Source organism: Abramis brama, assembly GCF_963993115.1.
Source record: "Abramis brama genome assembly, chromosome: 22".
NCBI classification, from domain to species: Eukaryota; Metazoa; Chordata; class Actinopteri; order Cypriniformes; family Leuciscidae; genus Abramis; species Abramis brama.
In genome coordinates this window covers 9,803,397-9,830,233 of record NC_139984.1, presented here as the reverse complement: position 1 = coordinate 9,830,233, position 26,837 = coordinate 9,803,397, and the positions used below count along the sequence as shown (strand labels likewise).

General features: G+C 37.8%; 1 protein-coding gene across 7 annotated transcripts in view; it reads right to left on the bottom strand.

The window, feature by feature from the left end:
- LOC311073778 (hemicentin-1) overlaps window positions 1–26,837 on the bottom strand; it is an 86,070-nt gene that overhangs the window by 21,574 nt on the left and 37,659 nt on the right. For 3 of the 7 annotated variants that reach the window (XM_084099732.1, XM_084099730.1, XM_084099728.1), the window contains exon 11: window positions 1,169–1,423. The exons of 2 other annotated variants lie outside the window; for them this stretch is intronic. In XM_084099732.1, coding sequence (XP_083955858.1) covers window positions 1,169–1,423 — 255 coding nt within the window. Of the gene's footprint in view, window positions 1–1,168; window positions 1,424–1,870; window positions 2,147–26,837 lie in introns of all 7 variants that reach the window. 2 more of the 7 variants (XM_084099729.1, XM_084099733.1) reach the window with 1 other exon arrangement.

Below are 26,837 nucleotides of genomic sequence, written 5' to 3'. Positions count from 1 at the left end.
CTGCATCCCCTAATCTAAAGTGTAAACTATTCATCACTTGTAAATGTGTTACATATACATTCGTAGATTCGATTCGTTGATCTTATGCCTTTTTGATTCTTGAAGTGGTAATCTACGAATGATGTGTAACACATTTACAAGTGATGAATAGTTTACACTTTAGATTAGGGGATGCAGAAAGGGTTGTAAATGATTTATTCATGCGTTTACACATCTATAACAGGTGTTGAACACTGTAGTGTGTAGTGTAGTGTAGTGTGTACTGCAGTGTAAGTGCTGACTGGTGAGGGTATAGACAGCTGTCTTCTGTAGTGTAGTGTGTAGTGTGCACTGCAGTGTAAGTGCTGACTGGTGAGAGTATAGACAGCTGTCTTCTGTAGTGTAGTGTGCACTGCAGTGTAAGTGCTGACTGGTGAGAGTATAAACAGCTGTCTTCTGTAGTGTACTGTAGTGTGTAGTGTAGTGTGCACTGCAGTGTAAGTGCTGACTGGTGAGGGTATAGACAGCTGTCTTCTGTAGTGTAGTGTGTAGTGTGCACTGCAGTGTAAGTGCTGACTGGTGAGGGTATAAACAGCTGTCTTCTGTAGTGTACTGTAGTGTGTAGTGTAGTGTGCACTGCAGTGTAAGTGCTGACTGGTGAGGGTATAGACAGCTGTCTTCTGTAGTGTAGTGTACTGTAGTGTGTAGTGTAGTGTGCACTGCAGTGTAAGTGCTGACTGGTGAGGGTATAGACAGCTGTCTTCTCTGAAACACATGGAGTCTTTAACCACTGTGCACCTGATGTGAGCTAAACATTATAGTCATATAAACAACGCATAGTCATGTTTTGTAAATGATCAGTTAATTATTAACTAATCAATTGTAAATGACTTCTAACTGAATCTTCAAAACATACATAAAATAATGAACATATCACTAATTAATAATTTATGAACGCATAATCATGTTTTGTAAATGATTAGTTAATCATTAACTAATCAATTGTAAATGACTTGTAACGGAATTTACAAAACATACATAAAATATTAGTATATCTCTTGCTAATCATTTATGAATGTTCTGTAAATGATTTGTTCATCATTAACCAACCACTTATAAATGCCTTACAACTGAACGTTATTATAAAGTGTTACCGAAATGACTATAAAGAGGTACATTTTGGACTCACCTTCAACTCGCACTTGTAGAGTCTCACTATCCACTGAGAAGTCTCCTCTCTTTGCTTTACAATGATAGACACCAGTGTTAGAGGGAGATGCTGAGTGGATAATAAACGATGGATCTGTGATCAAGGGTTTTGAGTCTTTATACCAGTCATACTTCCATCCATCACCAGGCATATTACAACCAAGCTGGATTTTCTCCCCAGTGTAGAAGGGCTCAAACCACTGATCTTTCCTGATGTCTGATTTTGGTGTGTTATCTAAGAATCACAGGGGTAGAATTAGTAATAATGAAATATCTTCAAGCTATAAATGCTTTGAGTTGCAAATGATTACTATTATTTATAATCCAAGACAAAATGAACTGACTCAAACTGCTAATAGTGTCTGGCCACTGTCAAGAAGAGTAGACAGGAAACTGCATATACTGACATGAACACTGATACAAGCCAATGCAAATGAAAATCAGCATAAAATAAATCTTCTTCATTGAACTGTTTTGGGTGCCTGACAATTTCATTCATATCTATTAATCATAAAATATCTTAAGTAGTTTTACCATAAATATGAATTTATTATTATTTATCAACATTTTAAAAATGGCTGTATTTCACAATTGAACTAAGTATAATAATATAATTATAAATATAACTTAATATAATTTAGTCAGGACATTCTGCTTTTAGCTAAGCTAATGAACTTTTTACCATGAACTTTTAACGAATGTGCTTTGCTTTCTGCTGTTTTCACCATCCTGTCCTTCAGCTCAGCTTGACACGTATACAGCCCGTCATGATTGGACTTCACTGAGAGAGTGAGAGTGTTGTCTTTTATGCTTGTTTCATCACTGGAGACTATTCTTTCTGAGCCCTTGAACCACATATAGATCCAGGTTTCAGATCCAGGAATCACACACTGCAAAGACACTTTTTCACCAGCAAACGCTTCTGTCCAGTCTGACTGGACTTTTGCTTCAGGCAGAACTAAAGGGAGAGACGAAAACAAACCAAACTTATTCTACTAACCCAAACTCTAAAACACAACACTAACCTAACAGTCTACTAATACTCTAATTGCTAGTTGACATGCAGTTGCAAAGTTACTTACAGTTACTACTAGTAGTACTACTAACTAATAAAATGTCTAAAGTGAACTATCGAAATAAAGTGTAACCAAAATACAATTACTGAATATATATTTTATATTATGATATCCATTCACCTTGTCGAGTTACGGAGTAACTATCACTTTTTTCAGACTCAGAAGACCCATTTTTTGCCTTGCATTCATAAATTCCATCATCTTTCACATTGATGCTGGACTGGTGGTCAATTTTGAAATCAGCGGAGTCCTTGTACCAGTCGTATTGTAACTCAGATGCTCCTATAGAGACCTCACAGTGCAGAGTGACCGTCTCTGTGCTGTACAGCACCTTGTGAGTTGGATTCTGAGAAATGTTGGGCTTGGGAATCTGAATCGGAGGGTCTAGCAGATGAATAATCCTTAGGTTAGAATGGCTGAATACCAACACTTTATAATACAGTTGTGTAACTCAAAAATAAAACAGTTAAATAATAGTCCTTAAAAATTCATATAGCAAACCAGAAACAACTTATGTTTTATATGTATATATATATATATATATATATATATATATATATATATATATATATAATCTTACCTCCAGTGCTCTGTTGAGACGTTACTTGCACACAGACTGCCACTATAATTTCAAATAGATTCAGAGAAACACTAGGTTACAGTGATTTCCTAGTTTTGTTTTCAAATATAATTAATATTAATAAAGGTATACCTTACCTGTCAAAAGGATTTTTTTAAATGTTTCCATTTGCAGCTGCAGTCAAAGTAGAGCCTCAGTGAACACAGGTCTTGCGTGAGTCTCTGCAACAAGAAAAGCTTCCTGTTATAACCACTTTTGATGGAAACCTGACAGGAAATAATGACGTCTTGTCTACTTCCATTTTACCTATAAAGCTTATCAAATGTTTGATATTTTGAATAACCTATTTCCTTTTCTACTTGTAAAAAAACGATGTTCAGTGAACCTTGCAAGCGTGTGCTTATCCAAGCATTGTGTGTTGTCTGAGAGGCAGATAGTGAGCCTGCAGTATATAACAAAAACGAGTTGTACATACATGATTGTGTACAATCATGAAAAACGTTTTATACATGAAGGCATTTTTAACCTCTAGAATGCACCTGTGGTCAATTTAATATTATATTATATTTTTTAATTATTAACACTTACCAGTTCTGAAGTTCAGTTATTGTTCTGGTTTCTGTTTTAAGCATTGTGGGTGTGGTTTGCACTATTGTTCAAAAAATATTGATGAATACAGTGTTATCTGAACTTCCTTTTTTCCTCCATAGCCCTGCTGGATTATGACATGCAATCAAAATGGTTTCAAAATCACAAACAAATATTTGAAGCAATGAAATACTTTTAGTTTGAAAAAGAGGAACCTGAATAGTACATCTCTAAAATGTGTACGCATCAACAAAAGATAGAGGGGAAGGACTTGAGGAACGTTTAAAGAATATGATACTTGGGTTCACAGAGAGATTCATATATTTCTCATATGTATTTAAAAAAATGATGGACTGAAGTGTACTGCAGCTGAATGTGCACTTTCCACACATTTACAGCACAAATACAATGTCTTTCTACAGCATATTTCTTAAGTTTCAAGCAAAAAATAAGTATTGACAGTTATTATATCTGACAGAATTTGTTATAATGGACAGTTTTAAACACAGTTAAAGGTGGGAAGTCATTTTCTGTCACATTCAGCCCAGCCTCCTGATCTGGCATGTGGTGAACCAACATCCTGTAAGCAAAGTTTTTAACAGTTCTGCTAGAGGTGGGGCTGCGACAAACCCAAAGTGTTCTCTCAAAAAACAGCCTGACAATAATATGTATACGGGTGGTTTTTGGGTTGCAGGACTGCTCATTGACTAAAGAAACATTATCAGCAATGTGGTAGAAACATTTCTTGTCTATTAACACCCACTTTACTTATACCAATGACAGAAATAAGCGCAGTTACAATAGCAAAATTAAAAACCATTAATCGTACCCAGCATATATGTAAAATGTTCCCTGAGGGTTAGAGAGAGAGAGAGAGAGAGAGAGAGAGAGAGAGAGAGAGAGAGAGAGAGAGAGAGAGAGACAGAGAGAGAGAGAGAGAGAGTAGGGAGAAAAAGACAAAGAAAAGAGAAGGCAAAGAAAGAGTGCCCCAAGAAAGCGACTGACAGGAAAATAAGAGAAAGAGCAACATTTACAATCTTCTTTTATCCCTTTGTTGACTATGTGACTAAAACCCAAAAATGAGACATTCAAACTGAGTAATCAGAAGATTACAACTTCCCCCACCATACTAAAGGTGTGATTATTCGTAGACCCTATTATTGTAGACCCCACCCCCACAGTTCCAGTTAAAGCTTGCTCAATCTATGTAAAACCTTTGACCTAGCAGATAAGACCACAAGTCATATATTTAAAACCGTTCATGCCTCTGTTTCTAAATCAACCATCCTGCTGGTTTATCAGAAACAGACTAATGGTGACAGCATCCGGTGCAAACCTGGGACCTTTGAATAAAATTTGACATACAATAGGATTTTTTTCTTTGTTCACTGCAGCACTATATCCAATAAGAAAATAAAACACAATATGTTTTAATTATAATTTATAGATTATTATATAATATTGCAATAAGATATGTGGGTTTATTATTTTATTGGAAACCCTCTCAATTACAACAAGGGATTTCATCATGAATAAACAGGTTCAGACAACTAAAGAGAGAAGAAAGTGTGTCAGGTACCAGGAAACTCCATTCCAAGTATTTCTACAAGTATTTATCCCATTCTTAAAAGTACACACAGTAACTAACATTGAAAAATTTAGTTACAAATTGATGATTGTATGCTGGGAGATTTAAATTGCAAATATTTTGCAAGGAAACCTGTTACTTACTATACAGTTTTTTAAAGTCCCAATTAAATCAAAATTGGTGAATTGTACATAGAGCACTATATAGGGGATAGGGAACGATTCGGGGGGCGAATGAAGCCTAGTTTCATGTTAGTGTCACGCGAACCACCGCAGCTCCAGTCCAGAGACACGATAGCACAGAGATGATCATATGTGTATGTGTCATCAATGCGAGTCATTTTCAGACCAGAAAATGTATCGACTCATTTTAATTCTGCATAGAATGCTATATTTTAAAGCAATATGGAAGATATTGGGCTTTATCGAGCTCAACAGCTCTGGCCGAGTTGTGATGATAAATTAAACGCTACTGGCTATTTTAAAAAAGCGGAGAAGCTGCTCGATATGTCCTGCCCTGTCTTCCTGTTTCAGAGGAAATTACATCAACACAATTGACTAATGAATAAATGCTGCACATTTCAAGGCACTTCAGTGGGGCTTTAAAATCGGCATGAAACGTAAGTTTTGATAGTCTTTTGTTCCACATTGTGATGTACAGGTCCTTATAAAAAAATTAGCATATTGTGATAAAGTTCATTATTTTCCATAATGTAATGATAAAAATTAAACTTTCATATATTTTAGATTCATTGCACACCAACTGAAATATTTCAGGTCTTTTATTGTTTTAATACTGATGATTTTGGCATACAGCTCATGAAAACACAAAAATCTCAAAAAATTAGCATATCATTAAAAGGTTCTCTAAACGAGCTATTAACCTAATCATCTGAATCAACTAATTAACTCTAAACACCTGCAAAAGATTCCTGAGGCTTTTAAAAACTCCCAGCCTGGTTCATTACTCAAAACCGCAATCATGGGTAAGACTGCCGACCTGACTGCTGACCAGAAGGCCATCATTGACACCCTCAAGCAAGAGGGTAAGACACAGAAAGAAATTTCTGAACGAATAGGCTGTTCCCAGAGTGCTGTATCAAGGCACCTCAGTGGGAAGTCTGTGGGAAGGAAAACGTGTGGCAAAAAACGCTGCACAACGAGAAGAGGTGACCGGACCCTGAGGAAGATTGTGGAGAAGGACCGATTCCAGACCTTGGGGGACCTGCGGAAGCAGTGGACTGAGTCTGGAGTAGAAACATCCAGAGCCACCGTGCACAGGCGTGTGCAGGAAATGGGCTACAGGTGCCGCATTCCCCAGGTCAAGCCACTTTTGAACCAGAAACAGCGGCAGAAGCGCCTGACCTGGGCTACAGAGAAGCAGCACTGGACTGTTGCTCAGTGGTCCAAAGTACTTTTTTTCGGATGAAAGCAAATTTTGCATGTCATTCGGAAATCAAGGTGCCAGAGTCTGGAGGAAGACTGGGGAGAAGGAAATGCCAAAATGCCTGAAGTCCAGTGTCAAGTACCCACAGTCAGTGATGGTCTGGGGTGCCATGTCAGCTGCTGGTGTTGGTCCACTGTGTTTTATCAAGGGCAGGGTCAATGCAGCTAGCTATCAGGAGATTTTGGAGCACTTCATGCTTCCATCTGCTGAAAAGCTTTATGGAGATGAAGATTTCATTTTTCAGCACGACCTGGCACCTGCTCACAGTGCCAAAACCACTGGTAAATGGTTTACTGACCATGGTATTACTGTGCTCAATTGCCCTGCCAACTCTCCTGACCTGAACCCCATAGAGAATCTGTGGGATATTGTGAAGAGAAAGTTGAGAGACGCAAGACCCAACACTCTGGATGAGCTTAAGGCCGCTATCGAAGCATCCTGGGCCTCCATAACACCTCAGCAGTGCCACAGGCTGATTGCCTCCATGCCACGCCGCATTGAAGCAGTCATTTCTGCAAAAGGATTCCCGACCAAGTATTGAGTGCATAACTGAACATAATTATTTGAAGGTTGACTTTTTTTGTATTAAAAACACTTTTCTTTTATTGGTCGGATGAAATATGGATTTTTTATAATTTTTTGGTTTTTCTTTACTTTTTTGCCAAAATCATCAATATTAAAACAATAAAAGGCTTGAACTACTTCAGTTGTGTGTAATGAATCTAAAATATATGAAAGTCTAATGTTTATCAGTACATTACAAAAAATAATGAACTTTATCACAATATGCTAATTTTTTGAGAAGGACCTGTATACTTCTTATTATGACGAGTGAAATGGCTTCTTGAACAAGACAAAATGTAGGGCGGGACTTAGTTTGGATGGTTGTGGTTTGCTATTGGTGGATCTTATGTGAGCGACAGGTTGCCCCGCCCTCGCGCCAGTAAACACATCATCAGAGAAGAGAAGAGATGCTGCAAGAGGGAGGTTACTTTGATTAAAGATTACATGGGCACATGAATAAAAAAAATATTTATGATAAATACGGCAATATTCCATAACTGTGAACTGTCAATTTTTATTTGATGGTGACATTAAGAGGGTAAAAGTTTAATGTTACATTAAAAAGATGGTATGAACTTGTACTTTTTCTTCGTAACTCTTACAGTTAGGTTTTAGGTGTTGCTTGTGCATTCAACAAAGTAATCTTTCAGTGCTTGGAAACCAAACATGAGGTGTCAACTTGACGTCTGTCCGGCAGTGTGAGACTGAACTGTCAGAAGTCATGATGCATTGTTTTCCGCTCTCTGCCAGATCACAGATTCATTTTTAGCCCACACAACCGCTAAACAGTCACTCTGGCCTCTTTGAGTTGAAGCGGCTACATTCTCACAGTTTGCAGGCTCCTCCATGTACTGGAGTCTCACAGTGGGAAACAGCTGCCAGCACATGTCAGAGACTCTCTGACAGGGATGTTAGACGCACAAAGTCTACAATAATGTTTCATCAGGTTGTTTTACGTGGGTTCCTCCGTCAATTTGCTGTAATAAACAGAAAAAAAACAGCAAACCGTTCCTGGAGGCATAGTGTGCATTCAAAAGGAGTTACTACATTAAAGACATGCTTTTGATGCACATCAGTTATTTGAGTTATCTTACAGAGTGTAACTGCATGTCCATGGTGGAAAAAACAAGTATAGTTGTTGTTTTTATGATCAAGGTTTTTTGCAGTGTGACCATAATTACTACAATAATTATAATAATAATAATAAATTTCATTTTTTCCCTTATTTTTTATTTTATTTTTGTACTATATATTTTGTACTATATTAAAAAGCAGTAAATAATATTTATATCTTATACATTTATTTATATATTAATATATTTAAAACTATAAATAATATAATATATTATTGTATTATAATCTGAATGTAATGAGAACTTTTAGTGGGAAAATAACGCCAGTGACACTCTTTTGTGAGATGCAACCAAGTACATTTTTGCACAAACAATGTAATTTACATTTTTAAGATTGTATGCATTTCAATCTAATGTATTTTTTGTGCACATCTACTTACTACTTACTTTCCATGGGCCAGAGGAACAGGACAAAGGTGAGTGAGGAGTTCCTGGAGTATCAGCTCATGGATACCCCCATGCCCCAAGATCCCACCACCTTTAACGTTGAGTTTTGGGGGAGTATGTCCTCAATCAAGAGCAAGGTAAGAAATATTTGGCACCACATGACATACACATAATAAATTGAAATCATAAAAGCAAAGCATTTGAGTAATAGAGGCTCTTGGTTCCTTTTTTCAAAGGTGACCGGTTTGAGCCAGTTTGGGAGGCTTTCTAAAATAGCTTCATTAGTGTTAGTGCTCCCTCATTCAAATGCAGATGCTGAGAGGGTTTTCTCCATGCTTGGACTAAACAAAACCAAAACCAGGAACAGCTTGGCACTAGATGGAACTCTGTCATCCATCATGACAGTGAAAATGGCTGGCCTGGAACCACAGTGTTTCAAATGGGAGCCACCAACCCCTGTGCTGAAGGCCTCAACACCTACAATAAACAACACTAACCATTATCTTACACACACACACACACACACACACACACACACACACACACACACACACACACACACACACACACACACACACACACACACACACCTGTACTAAGAAATGCTGAATTTAACTCATTTTTCAGATCAGACCCCCATCCCCACCCAAACCCATGCCGTCGCCACCAAAATCTCACTCTGAACTCAGTTCAAAACTTGAGAGGCCTGGAAAACCATTTTTAATAAGGTGTAATTAATACATGGATTACAAACCGAGAGGCATTTAATAACCCATAGTAACGCTGTGAACTGGTGTAACTGAAGCTATATAACCCAACTCCAGTGCTAATGCTTTCCTAGCCTCATTAATTTTATCCCTCACACACACTTAGAGGTGTCATGGTCCTTATATAATGTCAAACATCTCAGTCCCTGAATTTCTGCCCATTCGTGGTTCATCAGCTGCAATGCATGGGTCAAATTTACAGAGGCATTTCAGCATTCTGTTAGCACATACTGTAGCTTTTGCGTTTGTGTAAGAAAAATATCCTTATATAAAACGTTATAAAGTAAAATAACTAGCTTCCGGTCAAACAAACAATACGGATTCCACTCAAGTCTAAGCGCAACTTATGCGAATAATGCAACGTACTGCTGATATTTACGCTACGCCGAGACGCACTTCTGACGTCATTAGTCGCGCTTTAGGCGTAAGTAGTAGGTGTTGACGATAATCATGATATTCAAAGCATGAAATATCGACATCGTGTTAATTTAGAGTGTGACAATATACCGGTATTGGCGATAACCACAATGTTTAAAATGAATAGCACTCTAATGATAACATGACACATAAATACTCCAGCGCCAGTACCTGGTTGACCTATCAGGTGGCTGTATTGCACCCGCGGACACCTATCAAATAAGAAGACAACGCAGCACTCGTCCGCGCCCGCGCAACTAGAGTGAAACACTCTGTCCACACCCGAAAAAAGTAAGCTTGCCAGTATGGATTCTTCGGTATGGCGTTATTTTTTAGTCAAAAGTTATGAGCGTGTAAGACATGCTCACGAGCACATTATGTTATTTCACACGCGCAAAAATTAACCTTCAGCTGGCATGATAAAAGTACTCGCGCACAAATTCAACAACCGAGAGGTGTACAAGTAGCTGCGAGCGAGCGCCTGGCATACTCTCATAGGTTAACTCTGCTTGTACAGTGGAATCCTGCTCGCGCGCAGCGGGCTTCTGCTCGCGGAGAGCTGTTTTGCTCGCGCAGTGGATTTCTGCTCGCTCAGCTGATTTCTGCTCGCTCGAGTCTACATGACTTTTGACAATTTGGGGGCGGAAACCAAGGAGGGCACTGACCCTCTTATGATTGGTCACTTTCATCATGGAAAATCTTGGGAAATCCTAACCCCGCCCACCTTCTGACGCAGCGCGCGTCACTCAGCTCGCTCTGCTACTCCAGCTATCTCTGTGTATATTTTAGACAACGAAATATGTGATAAAACACCATACTAACTATTTTCGTTTTCATTTAAAGAAATCTTAAACATGATAGCCACACAAATGTGGTTCAGGCAACGTGTGTTGATTATATTCACTGTTTGCCTAATTATAAAAAAATCTATATATATAAAACACAAACCTGCCTCTTTTCGTTTTAAATATAATATAAAAACATTAAACATTTTAATATGGTCCAGGCAATATGTGCATTTGTACCAAACAACAGATTTTGCAGTAAACAACATTACAGTTTTAAAAAATTTTACATACAATTATTACAATTTAAAATGACAAAACTCAACCCAGTCTCTTTTTGTTAAATTTCAGTTTTTATCAATATTAGCCATTATAAAAGTATAAGTAAAAGGTATAAGAAGCTATACAAATAAAGCTATACATATAAGCTATTTAACTTTACCGTTGTATGGTTAGACTAGAGCGCTGACTTTGTATGTTTGACTGAATTGTTTGCTTTATTTGTATAGCTTCTTATACCTTTTACTTATCCACCTTATTCTGCTCTAAACAATGCGCGCTGCCATAACGACGACTCCGGTTGCCTACTTTCGGTTCGTAGCGCTTGACCTGTACTAGCAGCGAGAGAATGAGTTCAAGCTCCTCATGTGCAGTTGTTGGTTGTTTTAACAATTCAAAGAAGATTTCAAACTTTTTAGAAACTGAGTGTTTCGAGCATAAGATAAGAAGGAGATAATGCCCATGTCCGGTTCCGTATCAGATACATTCAATAAAGTAAACGTTTAGAGTGGTTAGCGTTAAAACTGAAGCATAAGAAAAAAAGTCGGAAAACTTTGCCCATTAATTAGATGTGCAAGGCAAGCAGGCAAGTTTTCGGGTTGTTATGGACAAGTAAAAATTACATTATTGTATATTATATGAAATACAATTATAATAAAATTCTAAGTTATGACTACTGTATACTGTACTGTTTTTATTTTTAAAAGGATGTGATGTTGTTGTGAGATTGTCTTTTGTCCATGTTAACATGACAGATGTGAAAAACATTTTGGCTCGTTTGACTCAGCTCACTGAAAAGAGCTGGTTCTTTTGACTCACGGCTCTTTAGAAAATAAATTCTTATCTCCTTCTTATCTTATGCTCGAAACACTCAGTTTCTACATGAGGAGCTTCAGCTTGAACTCATTCTCTCGCTGCTAGTACAGGTCAAGCTACGAACCGGAAGTAGGCAACCGGAGTCGTCGTCATGGCAGCGCGCATTGTTTAGACTGAGCAGAAAAAGGTGGATACTTTTATAATGGCTAATATTGATAAAAACTGAAATTTAACAAAAAGAGACTGGGTTGAGTTTTGTCATTTTAAATTGTAATAATTGTATGTAAAAAAAATTAAAACTGTAATGTTGTTTACTGCAAAATCTGTTGTTTGGTACAAATGCACATATTGCCTGGACCATATTAAAATGTTTAATGTTTTTATATTATATTTAAAACGAAAAGAGGCAGGTTTGTGTTTTATATATATATATATATATTTTTTTTTTTCTTCTATTTTTAAATAGGCAAACAGTGAATATAATCAACACGCGTTGCCTGAACCACATTTGTGTGGCTATCATGTTTAAGATTTCTTTAAATGAAAACGAAAATAGTTAGTATGGTGTTTTATCACATATTTCGTTGTCTAAAATATACACAGAGATAGCTGGAGTAGCAGAGCGAGCTGAGTGACGCGCGCTGCGTCAGAAGGTGGGCGGGGTTAGGATTTCCCAAGATTTTCCATGATGAAAGTGACCAATCATAAGAGGGTCAGTGCCCTCCTTGGTTTCCGCCCCCAAATTGTCAAAAGTCATGTAGACTCGAGCGAGCAGAAATCAGCTGAGCGAGCAGAAATTCACTGCGCGAGCAAAACAGCTCTCCGCGAGCAGAAGCCCGCTGCGCGCGAGCAGGATTCCACTGTACAAGCAGAGTTAACCTATGAGAGTATGCCAGGCGCTCGCTCGCAGCTACTTGTACACCTCTCGGTTGTTGAATTTGTGCGCGAGTACTTTTATCATGCCAGCTGAAGGTTAATTTTTGCGCGTGTGAAATAACATAATGTGCTCGTGAGCATGTCTTACACGCTCATAACTTTTGACTAAAAAATAACGCCATACTTCGGCTTCAAAGAAAACAGCACCTTAAAGGGGGTCGCACACCGCCATGTCTTTAAAATTCAAACACATTATTCATTATGAGTGTACACACACTGGCGGTGCCATTTGGCGTCTGTCCGCGGCGCCCAGCAACGGCTCAGGACCTTGTTCAAAATCCTGCCGCGACACAGAGCACCATTTACATAGTTTTATATTAAATTTACATTATATTTGTCTCAAATCATCGTAAATGACTTCACCCTGTGCTGCGATATACATTTAATTTTACATTCATTTACAGAAATATTCTCAATTCATTCAGTTAACGGATGCTCTGAGGTAAAGTGTTCAGATCACAGACTCAGCAACTATTGTATTTAATTGTACAGTACAGTCATAACATAGTACAGACATTATCTTAATTTCATAATGTCCTTAAACATAAGAATATTGCTGGCCATAAACTGAGAAAGTGCGTGTCCGCTGTGCGATACCTCGAGTTGTCTTACACGCGGCGCGGCGCTGCAGAATGTGTAGCCTCCGTGTCCATCACCCTGCGGATTACGCCATTTTACAGAGAGTAAATTGCTATTATTTTATTAGTCATGGAAAGGGAAACGAGACATTAACCTGTTAACAGGGGGTTTCTGTGTTCATATATTTAATAAAGGGTGATTATTAAGAACCCCGTTTTCTTTACTCATCTTATTTTTGTATTTGTATTTGCACTTAATTTTTTTGTTCATATCTGCATGACTTTATTGGCAATAGGTTTAAGAGTTTTTCAGTTCTTCAGAAAACCTTCAGACAGTGTTTCGCTTCAGTTTGAAACCAGATAGACTTCACATGCTTGTCTTCCTTCACAAAAAATTGCCATAGATTGAGTACGCAAGAAGTAAAAATGCATGTGCCTTGTGTTTATCAGTATCCTTATGTTTGTTGGGTAAAAAATAAAAAAATAATTTGACTGATAACTACCCCCCCCCCCCATAGATTCTAGAGATATCGCGATATATCGATACTGTGAATTCTTTTGGCCACAATAACCGCGGTGTGAAAAATCTAACATCGTGACAGCCCTAGTGTTAAATATGAATATTTTTCTTACACAAACTCAACGCACAAACACAAACTTCAGAAGGCCTTTATTAACCCCCCAGAGCCGTGTGGAGCACTTTTATGATGGATACATGCACTTTTATGGACTTTTTAAAACACAATCAGCCATTCACTGCCATTATAAAGCTTGAAAGAGCCAGGACAGTAAAATACCGTAATTTGCATTGCATTCTGGGTAATTTTGTTTGAGCGGGAACATTTTACAGTATATTTTAGTTTTGCTGTAACCTGGCTGTAATATGCCAGGCAATAATACAGGGTTGCTGTAAACAGAGAGCGTGTGCGCCGCCCGTCTGTTGTCAGGGCACAGCTGCAGGCAGCAGTTCACTCACTGGATATCTGGAACTTTGGTAAGTTAATTTTTACTTTTATAATTAGGTTTTAGGATTTTACGCTATAGTGTACATAGCTTTTAGTGTGAAATGACAGTGGAAGTTTAGCCAGCGAACGTTTCAAAAACACTGTTAGTTAGATCTGCTCTTTACCCCGCTGCTTACCGACATTTTCAAATCTAACGCAGTGAATTAAAGTTACCTTAAGGTTTATTTCGTCCAAACCAGACTTGGTGATTGTTGGAACAGTTGAAAGACAAATTGAGATGTTTTTTGGTGAGTTTTAATTTGTTTATTTTGAATTAAATGTGTTTTACGATGGTCTGCAAGATAAAATTACTGCATTTGACATGTTAGGTTTGAAGGATCTCATGATGAAAAATGCAGGGATCCAGGGATCCTTTCCATAACATCCGATCCGAGCCTGTCAGTGGTAAAAACAAGCACTTATAATAGACGTAACGTTATATAGATTGTGCTCAAACTGCTAAAAAGATTTGCAGTCCATTTCCCGGATGACTTATGCAGCGGTCGCGGTCAATACTGGAACAATTTGAATAACGTTAAGTCATTTAGACACAAAAACACGTGAAAACAAGTCTTAAAAATACATAACTTTCCTTTGCAACGCAAATGGGTGATTTGGGCTTAGAGAGATTGGCTATTGGTACCAGTTTAGCCTTTTACTTAATTTATGTTTAGGCGGGAGACCAGTTCTGTAGCATTGTGATTTGTAATGACAAATAATGATTATAATTACTAAAAATATGAATAAAGGTGTAAATTGTTCAACAAACCTTTATCAGAGTTAATAATGATCTATTAGGCAACAAAAACAAGTAAAATGCATGCCAAAGAAGTTAGAATATTTAGAGAGGTCAAGCAGAAGCTTATTTTTTATTAAACTAGATGTAGGCCTATTGTTGGAGTGTATGAAATATATGTCCTCAACAAGCACACAACAGTTAACTGAACTGTACATAAACTGTACCTAAAATGTATTTTGATTTCTTATAGTTCTACAGTGTGGGCCAATTCATATTTGCAGCTTGGGAATGAGTTTTCTGTAAGTATTAGCCATTTTACTTAAAAAATAAAAATAAAAAATAAATAAAAAAAAAAACTTTACAAATTGGTTGTTCTTGTTATTTCTACAGAATTTACTTTTACAATTTCTCTCTTACACTGTCTGCTCATCTTTATTGATGCTGTGGCTAACAGGTTTTGTCATACGTGTCTTTGTGTGTCATGACTTTTTCAGTCCAATCTTCGCCAGGTTCCAGTACCCCCTCAAAGTCATCCCGGGGGGTCGGAGGGCAGTGGACGGCCCGCAAGTCCGCAGTGGAGGAGTGGTGAGGTCTGACCCAGACGGAGCCGACGGTCCGAGGGAGCCTGGTGAGGTCGAACGGCCAAAGGTCAATGCTGGAGTCTCTGTCCAGAATTGCCCCCTATACCCTTAAATAGGGCACTATTTGAGGGGACAGCCATTTGTAGTGGTGTCCGGAACCATAGTGGCACAAGTGCACTCATTCAATCTCATAATCCACCACAATGATGAGTGTACAGCTGATGTAGGCTGCATCCGAAAACTGATAAATGCTGCCTTCGGAGAACGCATTCCAAGGTCGGAAGGTATCAGGCACATCCGAAAGCAATGTTGGTTTCACTTCCTGTATCCTGAGATACCTTCATTTGATCGATTTTTAAAGGCAGCATAGATGTATCCTTCGCTGCCTTTGATTTCCCACAATCCTGAGCTTTCCATTATGTGACAGTTGAGCTAGAAAAATAAAGATGGTGTCTGAAAGTTGCTGTTGGTAATCAGTTTGTGTGTAAATGTACCTTTTTGATAAATGTTTTCCAATTATAATGCCATTTCTAGCAAGAAATTACTATTGTAGTCATTAAATATTTACTTAGTTTTCACCAAAGCTTGCTCTATTTTGCTGTAGATTATTAAACCGTTAGGCTACCTCAGAAGTCTGTCCAAAATCAGTTTCATGAGGTGCCTTCATGCAAGTTTTTCGGACGCAGCCTTACAGTAGGCTTAACGGCTAGAGAATACCCATAATGCACTGTGAGGGTCGTGCCAAAGGATTTCCGGTGAGATGGCGCCTGCAGTTGAATCATCCATCCATCCATTTTCCAAACCGCTGGTCCAATGTAGACCTTTTTAGACCCGCTGGTCCGATGCAGCATGATATCATACTGGTATGATTTATCTAAATGACTTTTTAACTGATTATTAAATTGTTTAATTAAGGTTCATACATAGTTTCCATGACAGAGTTCAAGATGCATCTTTTCATCACAACTGGAGCTGCAAGCAATCAGCAAGCACAAATTAGGCAAAAGAGGCAGCCTTTCTGGCAATTTTGGTAAACTAGTCATACTCATAATCAGCTTGTAGGTTCTTGGGAACTAGTCGAAAAGTTGACCATTGTGACACCTCCCTAATTGTTATATGAATATATATTATATCATTTATATGCAACAAGGACAGCAAATACTTTACTAACCTAAAGGCCTTGTGCTTGCAAAATGCTTTTGGCTCAGGATAGGTTACAACAGGCTGGAAGTTAAAAAACGTAACCAGCTCAGTGTCAGCTTTCGTGGTGTAACAGCTGCAGAGAGCTGACAGATGCATGTTGCTAAATTATTGTCAGTTTGCAGCACTGCAGCGTAATCCATGTTGTCACACAGACCCCATGTACCACTGATGAAAGGAACCACTGTACCACTCATGTGAGTCATTAGCACTCAAGGCAGAGCCAAGTCTTATCTCCACACAGTGGGTCTCATTCATGAAACATTCGTAAATATACGAGTAAATATGTGAGTGATTTGCGCGTAAAGAGACATTCCCGAAAATTCTTCTCCTGATTCACAAATACTTCGTAAACGTCAGATTTGATAGTGAAATGTGTGTGTGGGTTAATGAATTCCAATCAGTCGTAAATGGGACGCGCGTGCACGCTCATTCTCAATTACCATAAATCCCGCCCATTAAAACCGACTGACAACTATATATGGGCATCATATTATGACACCAAACGAAGGATTTCAACATGTCGTCTCTAAAGCGAATGAAGAAGAGAAATTTCTCAGATGCAGAAATTGAAGTTTTATTATCAGAAGTTCATTCAAAACGCCACATTTTATTTTTTCAAGCATACATAGTGGCGTATCAGGTCCTAAAAAAAGGAAGCTTGGCAGCATATTACAGATGCAGTTAATGGAGTTTCATCTGTTAATCGAACAGTCCCAGAAGTAAAAAATAAAAAGGTTCGACATGAAGCTTGACTGCAACACTTGTGACTTGCAAAAAATAAAATAAACTTTACACACGATTTACACAAAAATTCGTTCTGCTCGTGTTTCATGAATGAGACCCAATGAGAACACATAGTAGGCTATATGCTGTCAGTCAGTGTGTGCTGCCAACAAAAACTCACAAAGGAGCAGTTAATTTAGTTATTAATATCAATCAAATCAATAATAAGTATTTGTAGTAATTTATTTGTAGGCTGTTTGCATCTTGCCATATTCATAAAGAATGCGAGATCATGTCTGCAATTATCTACCCTCCGCAGATATTTTTATATTTTTGGGGGAACCCTGATACATTTTTCAAGATTCTTTGATGAATATAAATTTAAATAGAACAGCTTTTATAAAAAAAATAAAATAAATAAATAATAATGCATCATTGCTGAATAAAAGTATTAATACATTAAACAAATACATCTTACTGAGCTCAAACTTTTGAACGATAGTGTGTGCAACCACACACAGCCTACAGTTATAGGATAGTGAATTATATTACTTAGTGGACAAATTGTTTATTGTGACCGTTATATTCATTTCTGTCATGACAACTCTCTGAGCACAACCAATCAGCTTGTGCAATGTAGTTAATGCTGTGAATATCATCAGTTTGCGTTAAGGACCCATCAGCACCATCTAGAGTTTCTTGACAGAACTTGGCATTTGTAATCTGAATAGTACCCATGGAGGATTGAACACAAGATTAACCTTACTATTCCTTTTCCAAAAAAAAAAAAAAAAAAAAATTACTATCAAAATATGCACAAATCAAGTATTTAAAGTGCCAGTCAAAAAGTCTAGAACACTTACGATTTTTATAATGTTTTTGAAAGAAGTCTCTTATGCTCACCAAGGCTGCATTTATTTGATAAAAAAAAAAAAAAAAAAAAAAAAAGTTTTTGTTTTAATATATATTAAAATGTAATTGATTCCTCTGATGTGAAGCTGAATTTTCAGCGTCATTACTCCAGTCTTCAGTGTCATGTGATTCTTCAGAAATCATTCTAATATGATGATCTGATGCTCAGTTATTATCAATTATTATTGGTGTTCAATTAAGGATTCATGATAACATAATTTCTGTCATGGTGCATTGCCCTAGAATGCTCACGAAGACGAATTAACAAAGAGAACAGTATTTTAAACCAAATTTCTTGTAGAAAAACAAAATGTGACTTCTGCCCCTTGCTTAACAAAAAAATACACCTTTGCGTTTTACTTTGTCCTTTAGTCCACTTGCATTTAACAAACAAAAAGATAAACATGATTTTAATGAGAACATGCGCCCACTGGAACTCAACAGTGAACGGACGGAGAGTGTCACTAAGCAGACGACTATGAGTAACGAGATCAGAAGTATACAAATGCAAAAACACTTACAACAAAACGCCTCTCAAAAAAAGTCTTCATCGTCAGGCAAAAATTTGCTCCCTCTCAATGAAAGTAAAGGGACCACGAAATTACGCCACTTTCCCTTCAGCTCATGCTTGTTCAATGCGTGACCAAAGTACTTCCCTAGTTGATCCCTTTGACAGTGGCCAGATTAATCTCTGTAGATCCGCTTCGAAAATTGAATGATTATCTGGTGTGGTATGAAATAATTCTTATTATAAATATTATCATAGTTTCATTAATCACGAGGCTGGCCATGAGTTTTCATCTCTCTCATCATCTGAAAAAAGGAGAGCATTGTATTGTTTACTGCTGTAAAATTAAAACGACAAGTTCTGTTGAGTATGGAAAATTCTGTGCACAGTAATCATCAGAATATCTCTTCTCCTGTCTCTGAAAATGTCCGGATTTTGAAATCATCCTGCAGATGCTAATTTTAAGAGGCGTATATTCTACTAGAGGATTACAGCACATTGAAAATATACATAACTGGAAGAATTGATACACTGCTTCGATGAGCACTTCCAGTAACCAATTGTGAAAAAGGTCTATAGATTATGTCATCAGAGCTATCACACCAGGGCTTCAGCTTCAGAGCTATCTTGAGGGAAAGGCACTCCCAATGCTGAGACTTCACTCTCATTATCAGGAGAAAAATGCTACTGAACTAGGCTATATATAACAGCTCATCACAGAAGCTCAGTGCACTAGAGAAACACCATAAAGCTTCATAAATCCTTGATCTTAGACAGAAAATTCAGTTTGCTTCTCAGTTGGATGACTCCCCTTACGAAAAAGAAGTATACTTCAAGTTCATTTTATGAAGTACACTTAAGTAATGTTCAAGTATATTTTTAAGTATACTTTATGTAGTAAGTATACTAATATCAATGTGTACATGTAGTAAACTTGTAAGTGTACTATTTCAATACTGCTTGGGACCAAATTGTCCCACTTTTAGTATATAAAAGTATACATGTAAGTGTACTATAAGTGTAAGAGTAGTAAACTTTAAGTATACAACTAGGTTTCTCATTTGTAATGCATCTGTACTACAAGTGAACTTATAGTTATATAGTACTATAGTCTATAGTATAGTATTATTAGTTTACTATTTTAATACAAGTAGTAATTGTTTTAGTTTATGAAAGTACACACTGAAGTGTACTCTCAGTAAACTACTAGTTTAGTAGTTTATACTGCAAGTATACTTGTAAGTTTTCTTTAAGTGAACATAACATTATACTTATAGTTTACTATGTATGTATTATTTTTGCACTTGAAGTATACTACTATGTTCAAATATAGATATTATTTTTTATACTTGAAAAATACCTTTGACTGTACTTTACTAGGCTTCAACACTTGAATGGCGGTGAGTTTCATAAAGAAAGGCAACATTTTAAACAAAAAAGTTGAGAAAATAACATTTTTGTCAAAGACTACGCCTTGATCAGATTCAGAACGATGATCAAAACACAGATGGAGTAGATCGAGTCCAACACCCCCAAAGCTTCAAAGTCGTTTTCTCTTCATGGGTTACGCTCTCGTTCTGTTTCTCTGGCAAGCCTTAGATGTGTAATTTCCAATGCCTTTTGTAGCAATCCAATCTTCTACCATTGACCTCTGCTCTTTATTTTCTTTTTTAAGATCAGAAAGTTCAAGCTGCCTTCTGCTTGTGAGCTTTCGGGCCCTATCATACATCCGGCGCAATGCGGCACCAGGCGCGACTCAAGTGTTTTTTGCTAGTTTCAGCCCGACGCAGTTATCATTTTCACATCCTGCGCCACGTTGTTTAAATAGCAAATGCATTTGCGCCCATTTGTGCGCTCATGGGTGTGCTGGTCTGAAAATGTCTCAGGTTACGACTGTAACCCTAGTTTCCTGAGAAGGGAACAAGATTCTGCATCGATGACACTTTGGGAACGCCCCTGCATGATTGTGTCTGAAGCACTTGTGTCAACTAGTCTAATGGAGACAGTGAACGTCACAGGCGGGTGAGCCGAAGCAAGTCGATCACAGGAATGCAGGGAGTATGGAAAATAGGGCTGCAACTAACGATTATTTTGATAATCGATTAATCGGACGATTATTTTTACGATTAATCGATTAATCGGTTTATGTACTTATATTTTAGTTTTGCCCATTTTTCCCCCAAGTAAATTATTAACAAAGGGTCTTTATCATTCAACATACTTTTTAGAGATTTTAACCATTTTGCATTGTCATATCCTCATCAAAAACATACCTGGAGTTGTTTTATTATGTGTTAGTAAGCCTTTGTCGAACTCTTCTGCAATCAAAACACTGACCCATACGTACTCTAGCAAATTTCACAAGGAGATTTCAAATAATGTTTTCACCATGGCAGTCCTTTGGGCTCCTAAAGTAGTTTAACATCCCGAACAAAGCTTATTAATGAATCTTGCAGAACATATTTTCACGAAGAATAAGAATAAAACAGAATACAGTTGCAGCAAATTGCATTTTATTTATTTATTTATTTCCTGTAAACACACAGCTTATACCTGGGAAACAGCTTTATAGCTTATGCTGTGAAATCAATTAGAAAGTTGAAAGTAGCTCAACTTTATGGTAATAAGCTATGACGCGGTTCAGCGGCAAACGCCAGCAACCAATCGGAATATAGACGTCCTTCGCGCTGGCTGATTCCGGAGAAACATACGATGTAAACTTTCGTTCCAACAAAAACATTAGTTCCGAGAAAAAACAATTAATTGCAGAGTTTAACCACCATAGAGTGAAACAAAGTGTATCATTTGCATGTGTTTTTAAGTCCTGTCAGCTTGACAGGGCATATATAAGAACGAGCAGAGAGAGAGCCCCGGCCGCGCGCGCGCACTCACCCGAGCGCTGTCTTGCTTCTCTCTCCCTCGCGCATATTAATCAAAATCAATTGATACGATGGTGTCGATAAAAAAAACTCTCCAGTGATGAAATGTTTTCTTTGTTGACAAATCTTGTGCGATATCCTAAACTGCCGAATGCTGCTTCGTTCGATTAGTTTTATCTTCCGCTTTTTTCTTTTTCTTTCTCGAGCTCCACTGCCGTCTGCCTCCGCCATCTCGCTGAATGCTGCACAGACGCTGTGCGGGAAGCATGTGACATAAAACAAGGCCAGCTATTGGCTATTCGCTACTTCTCCTGCTGTACTGGCTGAGTAAAACCTCCGGTCGCTCATTACTGCCACACTTTGGTCACCGCAGATTTAAAATATGCACGAAATGAGCCGCTTACGGCAAATAAAATGAGCCGCTTACGGCAAATAAAAGTTATTTAGCAACTAATCGATGACTAAATTAGTTGACAACTATTTTAATAATCGATTTTAATCGATTAAATCGATTAGTTGTTTCAGCTCTAATGGAAAAGTGATGCAGCGTCTCGTTCCCATCTCAGGCAACTAGGGTTACAGTCATAACCTGAGACAATCCCTTTCGAGGGAACTCACGCTGCGTCGATGACACGTTCAGACAACAAGAATGCCAGAGATTCACAACTCTCTGCAAATTCCTTTTGGGGTCATAAAAAGTCTTATCAGTCTTAATGTGTCCTGTAACAGGACACCGGGTTCTGCCAGTGTGTTAGCTTTATTAGGGATGTTAGTTTTGGGGGACGTTTCATAGACCTTTGTTGTGAGTGTGAGTTTGCTGGATTATTCATTAAATATAATGAATAATTTGTGTGTGTCTGATTGGTCCAGATGCTACATTTTTTTAAATTTCTCATTTTCAAAATGAGAAATACAGAATCTTATTCTTGCGACTGTAAACCCATCTAGATCGGGCCAATGTCGTCATCTGATAGAACGGGTGAAGGTCTCTGCGTGCTACTGTCTTTCCAAGTGGCAAAGTAATTTAATTCCATTTAAGCTTTTATCTGACTCCATTTTATATCTGACTCCATTTTATCACAACCTCAAATTTAGGTTAGATTGGCAATTGGTTATTGGTCAATTATATAATAGTTTAGCAATACATTTGATCGTTCTATTTAACTCTTTACTTATATTTTACCCGTTCATGTCGAGGAGGGACACCAGGTCCAAGAACCAGTCGGCTTGGCCAGTACGGCACTACTAGTAGTAGACTTATTCTGTCCCGGCGGACCTTCTCCAGAACTCCTGGGAGCAGAGTAATCGGGGAAAAACATACAGACGTAGCCTTGGCCATGTCTATACCACAACATCCGGCCCCAAGGGAGCTGGGTGTGTGAGGGAGAACCAAATTGGACAGTGTTTCGTATCCTGAGACGAAAAAGATCCACTTTCGCTTGGCCGAAATACCTCCCATATATATTTCACCACCTTGGGGTGAAGTTTCCATTCCCCAGGCCTCAGCCCCTGCCTTGAACAGGATGTCTGCTTCTATAGTCTGGCACCCTGGGATACACACTGCCCTTAGGGAGAGTATCTTCCCCAGGGAACACAGGAGGATATGGTGCACCAGTTTGCATAGTGGACGCGATCACAGACCCCCCTGATGATTTATGTAAGAGACCACTGATGTGTTGTCTGACTAGACAAGCACATGATGGCCCCTCAGGTCTGGGAGGAAGTGTCTCAAAGCATTGAAGACCACCATCATCTCCAGGCTGTTTATTTGCCACGAAAGGAAGTGACTCCTCCACAGACCCTGGCCTGAGTGGCCTTCCATTACCGCTCCCCAGCCAGTGAGGGAAGTATCTGTTGAGAGCGAAACTCGATGGCAAAGAGCTCCTAACACTGGACCCTGGGATAGGAACCAAGTTTTCCTCCATATAACCAAGGTGTGGAGACACCGCCGTGTGATCTTGATTATACAAAGTGGGTTTCCCCTTGGGGTATCACATTGGACGCTGCTTCCAGTCTCTGAAACAGTTTCACAGTGAGTGACTGGCCTAGCTTTAACTCTTTCGTGGCTGTGAGGATAGCAGCTACACGAGGGGCGATAGGACGGCTCGCATCGTGACTGAATCCCAAACCACACCAAGGAAAGTGGTTCTCTGCAGTGGAGAAAGCACACTCTTCTTGGCATTGAGTCTCGACCCCCAATTTCTGCATGTGTGTGAGGACGACATCTCGATGCCGAACCGCCAACTGCTCTGACTCCGCTGAACATGTGAGCAGGAACAGGTGAACAGGTGAACATGTGGGGTGATAGAGCTAGACCGAATGGAAGCACCCGAGTTATAAACTCCAAAAACTCCTTGTACACAGGGGATTGAGATGTCGAATCTTCAATTTCCATTAACTCGATGCTTAGCACATCCATCTCCTCGGAGGTGGACAGCTGCAGCACCATATTATACCATTTAATTCTTCAAAATTAAATGCAGTAAAACATCAGCCAGACAAGTCAAAACGGTCTGGATGAAAGGCTGAACTTATACATGAATCTAACGACTGAAAGTCAGATAAGCATTAATCATTTAATTCCTCAAAATGAAATGCTGCCAACTTGTTTAATTCCTCAAAATTAAACACAGCAAAAGATCAACCAGACAAGTCAACAAGGTCTGGATGAAAGGCTGAACTTATACATGAATCTAACGACTGAAAGTCAGATAAGCATTAATCATTTAATTCCTCAAAATGAAATGCTGCCAACTTGTTTAATTCCTCAAAATTAAACACAGCAAAAGATCAACCAGACAAGTCAACAAGGTCTGGATGAAAGGCTGAACTTATACATGAATCTAACTACTGAAAGTCAGATAAGCATTCATCAATTAATTCCTCAAAATTAAATGCAGCCAACTTATTTAATTCCTCAAACCTCCACACCTATGAAGAGACGGTGCCAACCCCCGCTTAACACTGAATCAACATGCACCAATGCTCAAGTATTCATTACTTCAATGAACTCATTGTATCTGCATTAAATTACTACATTGTTTAAATTAATTCATTTTTAGCTAACTGTTATTTTTGGATGTACATTTCTGAAATACATAACTTAGACAGTTACCTGATAACAGAACATTCTAAATTGTAATATGGACTTGTGCACTTTCTGTAAAGCTGCTTTGAAATGATGTGTATTGTGAAAAGCGCTATACAAATAAATGTGAATTGAATTGAATGCGTTTAGATCATTAAAATAGGGCCCTTAACCTCAGAAATGATGCTACAATTCTCTTCCATTTTTTTTTTGGACAGCTCCTCCAACATTTTCTCCTGCTTGTCAAGTCTTCTACCGAGGGAATAAATGGCCTATCCACATTAGAGACATCTTCCACCTGATCAGGACACACTTTCTTCATAATAACAGGTATATTCTCAGCCCCACATTACTCCAGCGAGGCTCTAAGGGGTAGACTTACCGTGTTTTCAATGGCAGTGAAGAGTATGTATGTCTATCCCTCACAGCCTCACTTTCATTTAAAAATCAAAGATGGTGTTGTGAATAAGGTCTATTACACAACACCGGAATAACTTTAATCTATTTACAGATATGGGTGAGTGATGTATGTACGCAATTTCCTACGAAAACCATCCCGCTAGGTCTAAAGTATAAACACTTATATGCATACTATATTGAAGCAGGGTAAGACAAAAAGACTGATAATGCATTGACTTCTTATTTAAATGTTGTTAATTTTAAACAGAAAAAGTTACATCTTTAAGTTATCTTTGTGTCAATTAAATGGATTAAACTATTTAAAAAAATGTCTGTCCTGTCATTTCCTCAAGATAGATTGAACCTAAATGTTAATTAGAATTCAATGAGTAATCAAGTAGATTGTGAAGGCATCTGGGTAGTATTATAATACAATTCTCAAAATGTTGACTTCAGTACATAGAAAATGAGTGTATTTGGTTTTTGAAAACCAGTTGATTGGATGATCAAATGAAAGTCTAGCTTTGTGTTAGTCTTACATGTTTATTTGAATGCAAATAATCCAGAACCAACACAATAAAAACACAAAACACACACGCACACACAAAAACAATATCTCAAATAAAATGTGGGTAAAGCAGGTGGCACATACAGTAGAATTTTTTTAATCTTTTGTTTAATATGCAAATTAATTACAATAAGAAAATAATCTAGTAGATGTATTACAATTAATATTTTTTCTTAGGTGTCATGTTGTAATATTTGTATTTGCAAGTAACAAATGAAACAAACCATATAACTTTGATTACTTCTGATAATTAAATTTTTTTGCCGTCCGTTATTTGTCTCCCCAACAATTACTGTCTTCATTTAAGGAAGTATGCGGTCTCCACAACACTGCAGTTCAATTCTACATTTTCTCAAGCTGTAAACAAGCTGTTTTTCTGCCTTTAAAAGCATACAAAAGTGCAGTTGCTACTAGACAAAGTGCCGTGCTGCTAATGCAATCTTTTTAATACAAGCATATGTCATTTAGCTGCCTCAGTGCAAATATAGAAACTCCATCATGATGTTGATTGCTGAGTTAATAGTTCAGATTCCTGGAGAGGCAGAAACATGACAATGTGTTTTTAGAATAATAATAATTTGGTATCCGCAATAATTTATATAGCACTTTTTTCTGCACTCCAAAGCGCTTTTTATAGGTTTATCATACTTGAAATTGTTAACCTAGAATCTGAAATAGTTCAGCTCAGGTTTTGAGATTTCACACTGTACATTTAAAAACCCTGGATGGGACTTTTTATTTGCATATTTACAGGGATAATAACAGTGATTATTATTTATGAGGTACTTTTTTATGACAGTTCAAAGTGCATGAATATTTAATAAAACATTGAGGCAGTTTATGACCCAGGGTTAAAAGATGTTAACTCAGGCTTCTTAGTGTGAAACACTTTTTAACACCAAGAGCTATGACTTTTTAAGACCAAGTTCAAAACGGCTTTAAAGTTGTGTAATTTAACTACCTTTAAATGATGTTAGGCCATTAGCTTCTGCCGCTGGTGAGTCTTCATCTTCAAGAAAAAATTTTAAGAGTAATTTGTGATAACTGATTTCTGAGATTGCTCACTTATTGCTCAGAAACATTGTTATACTCCTGTATTTTGTAT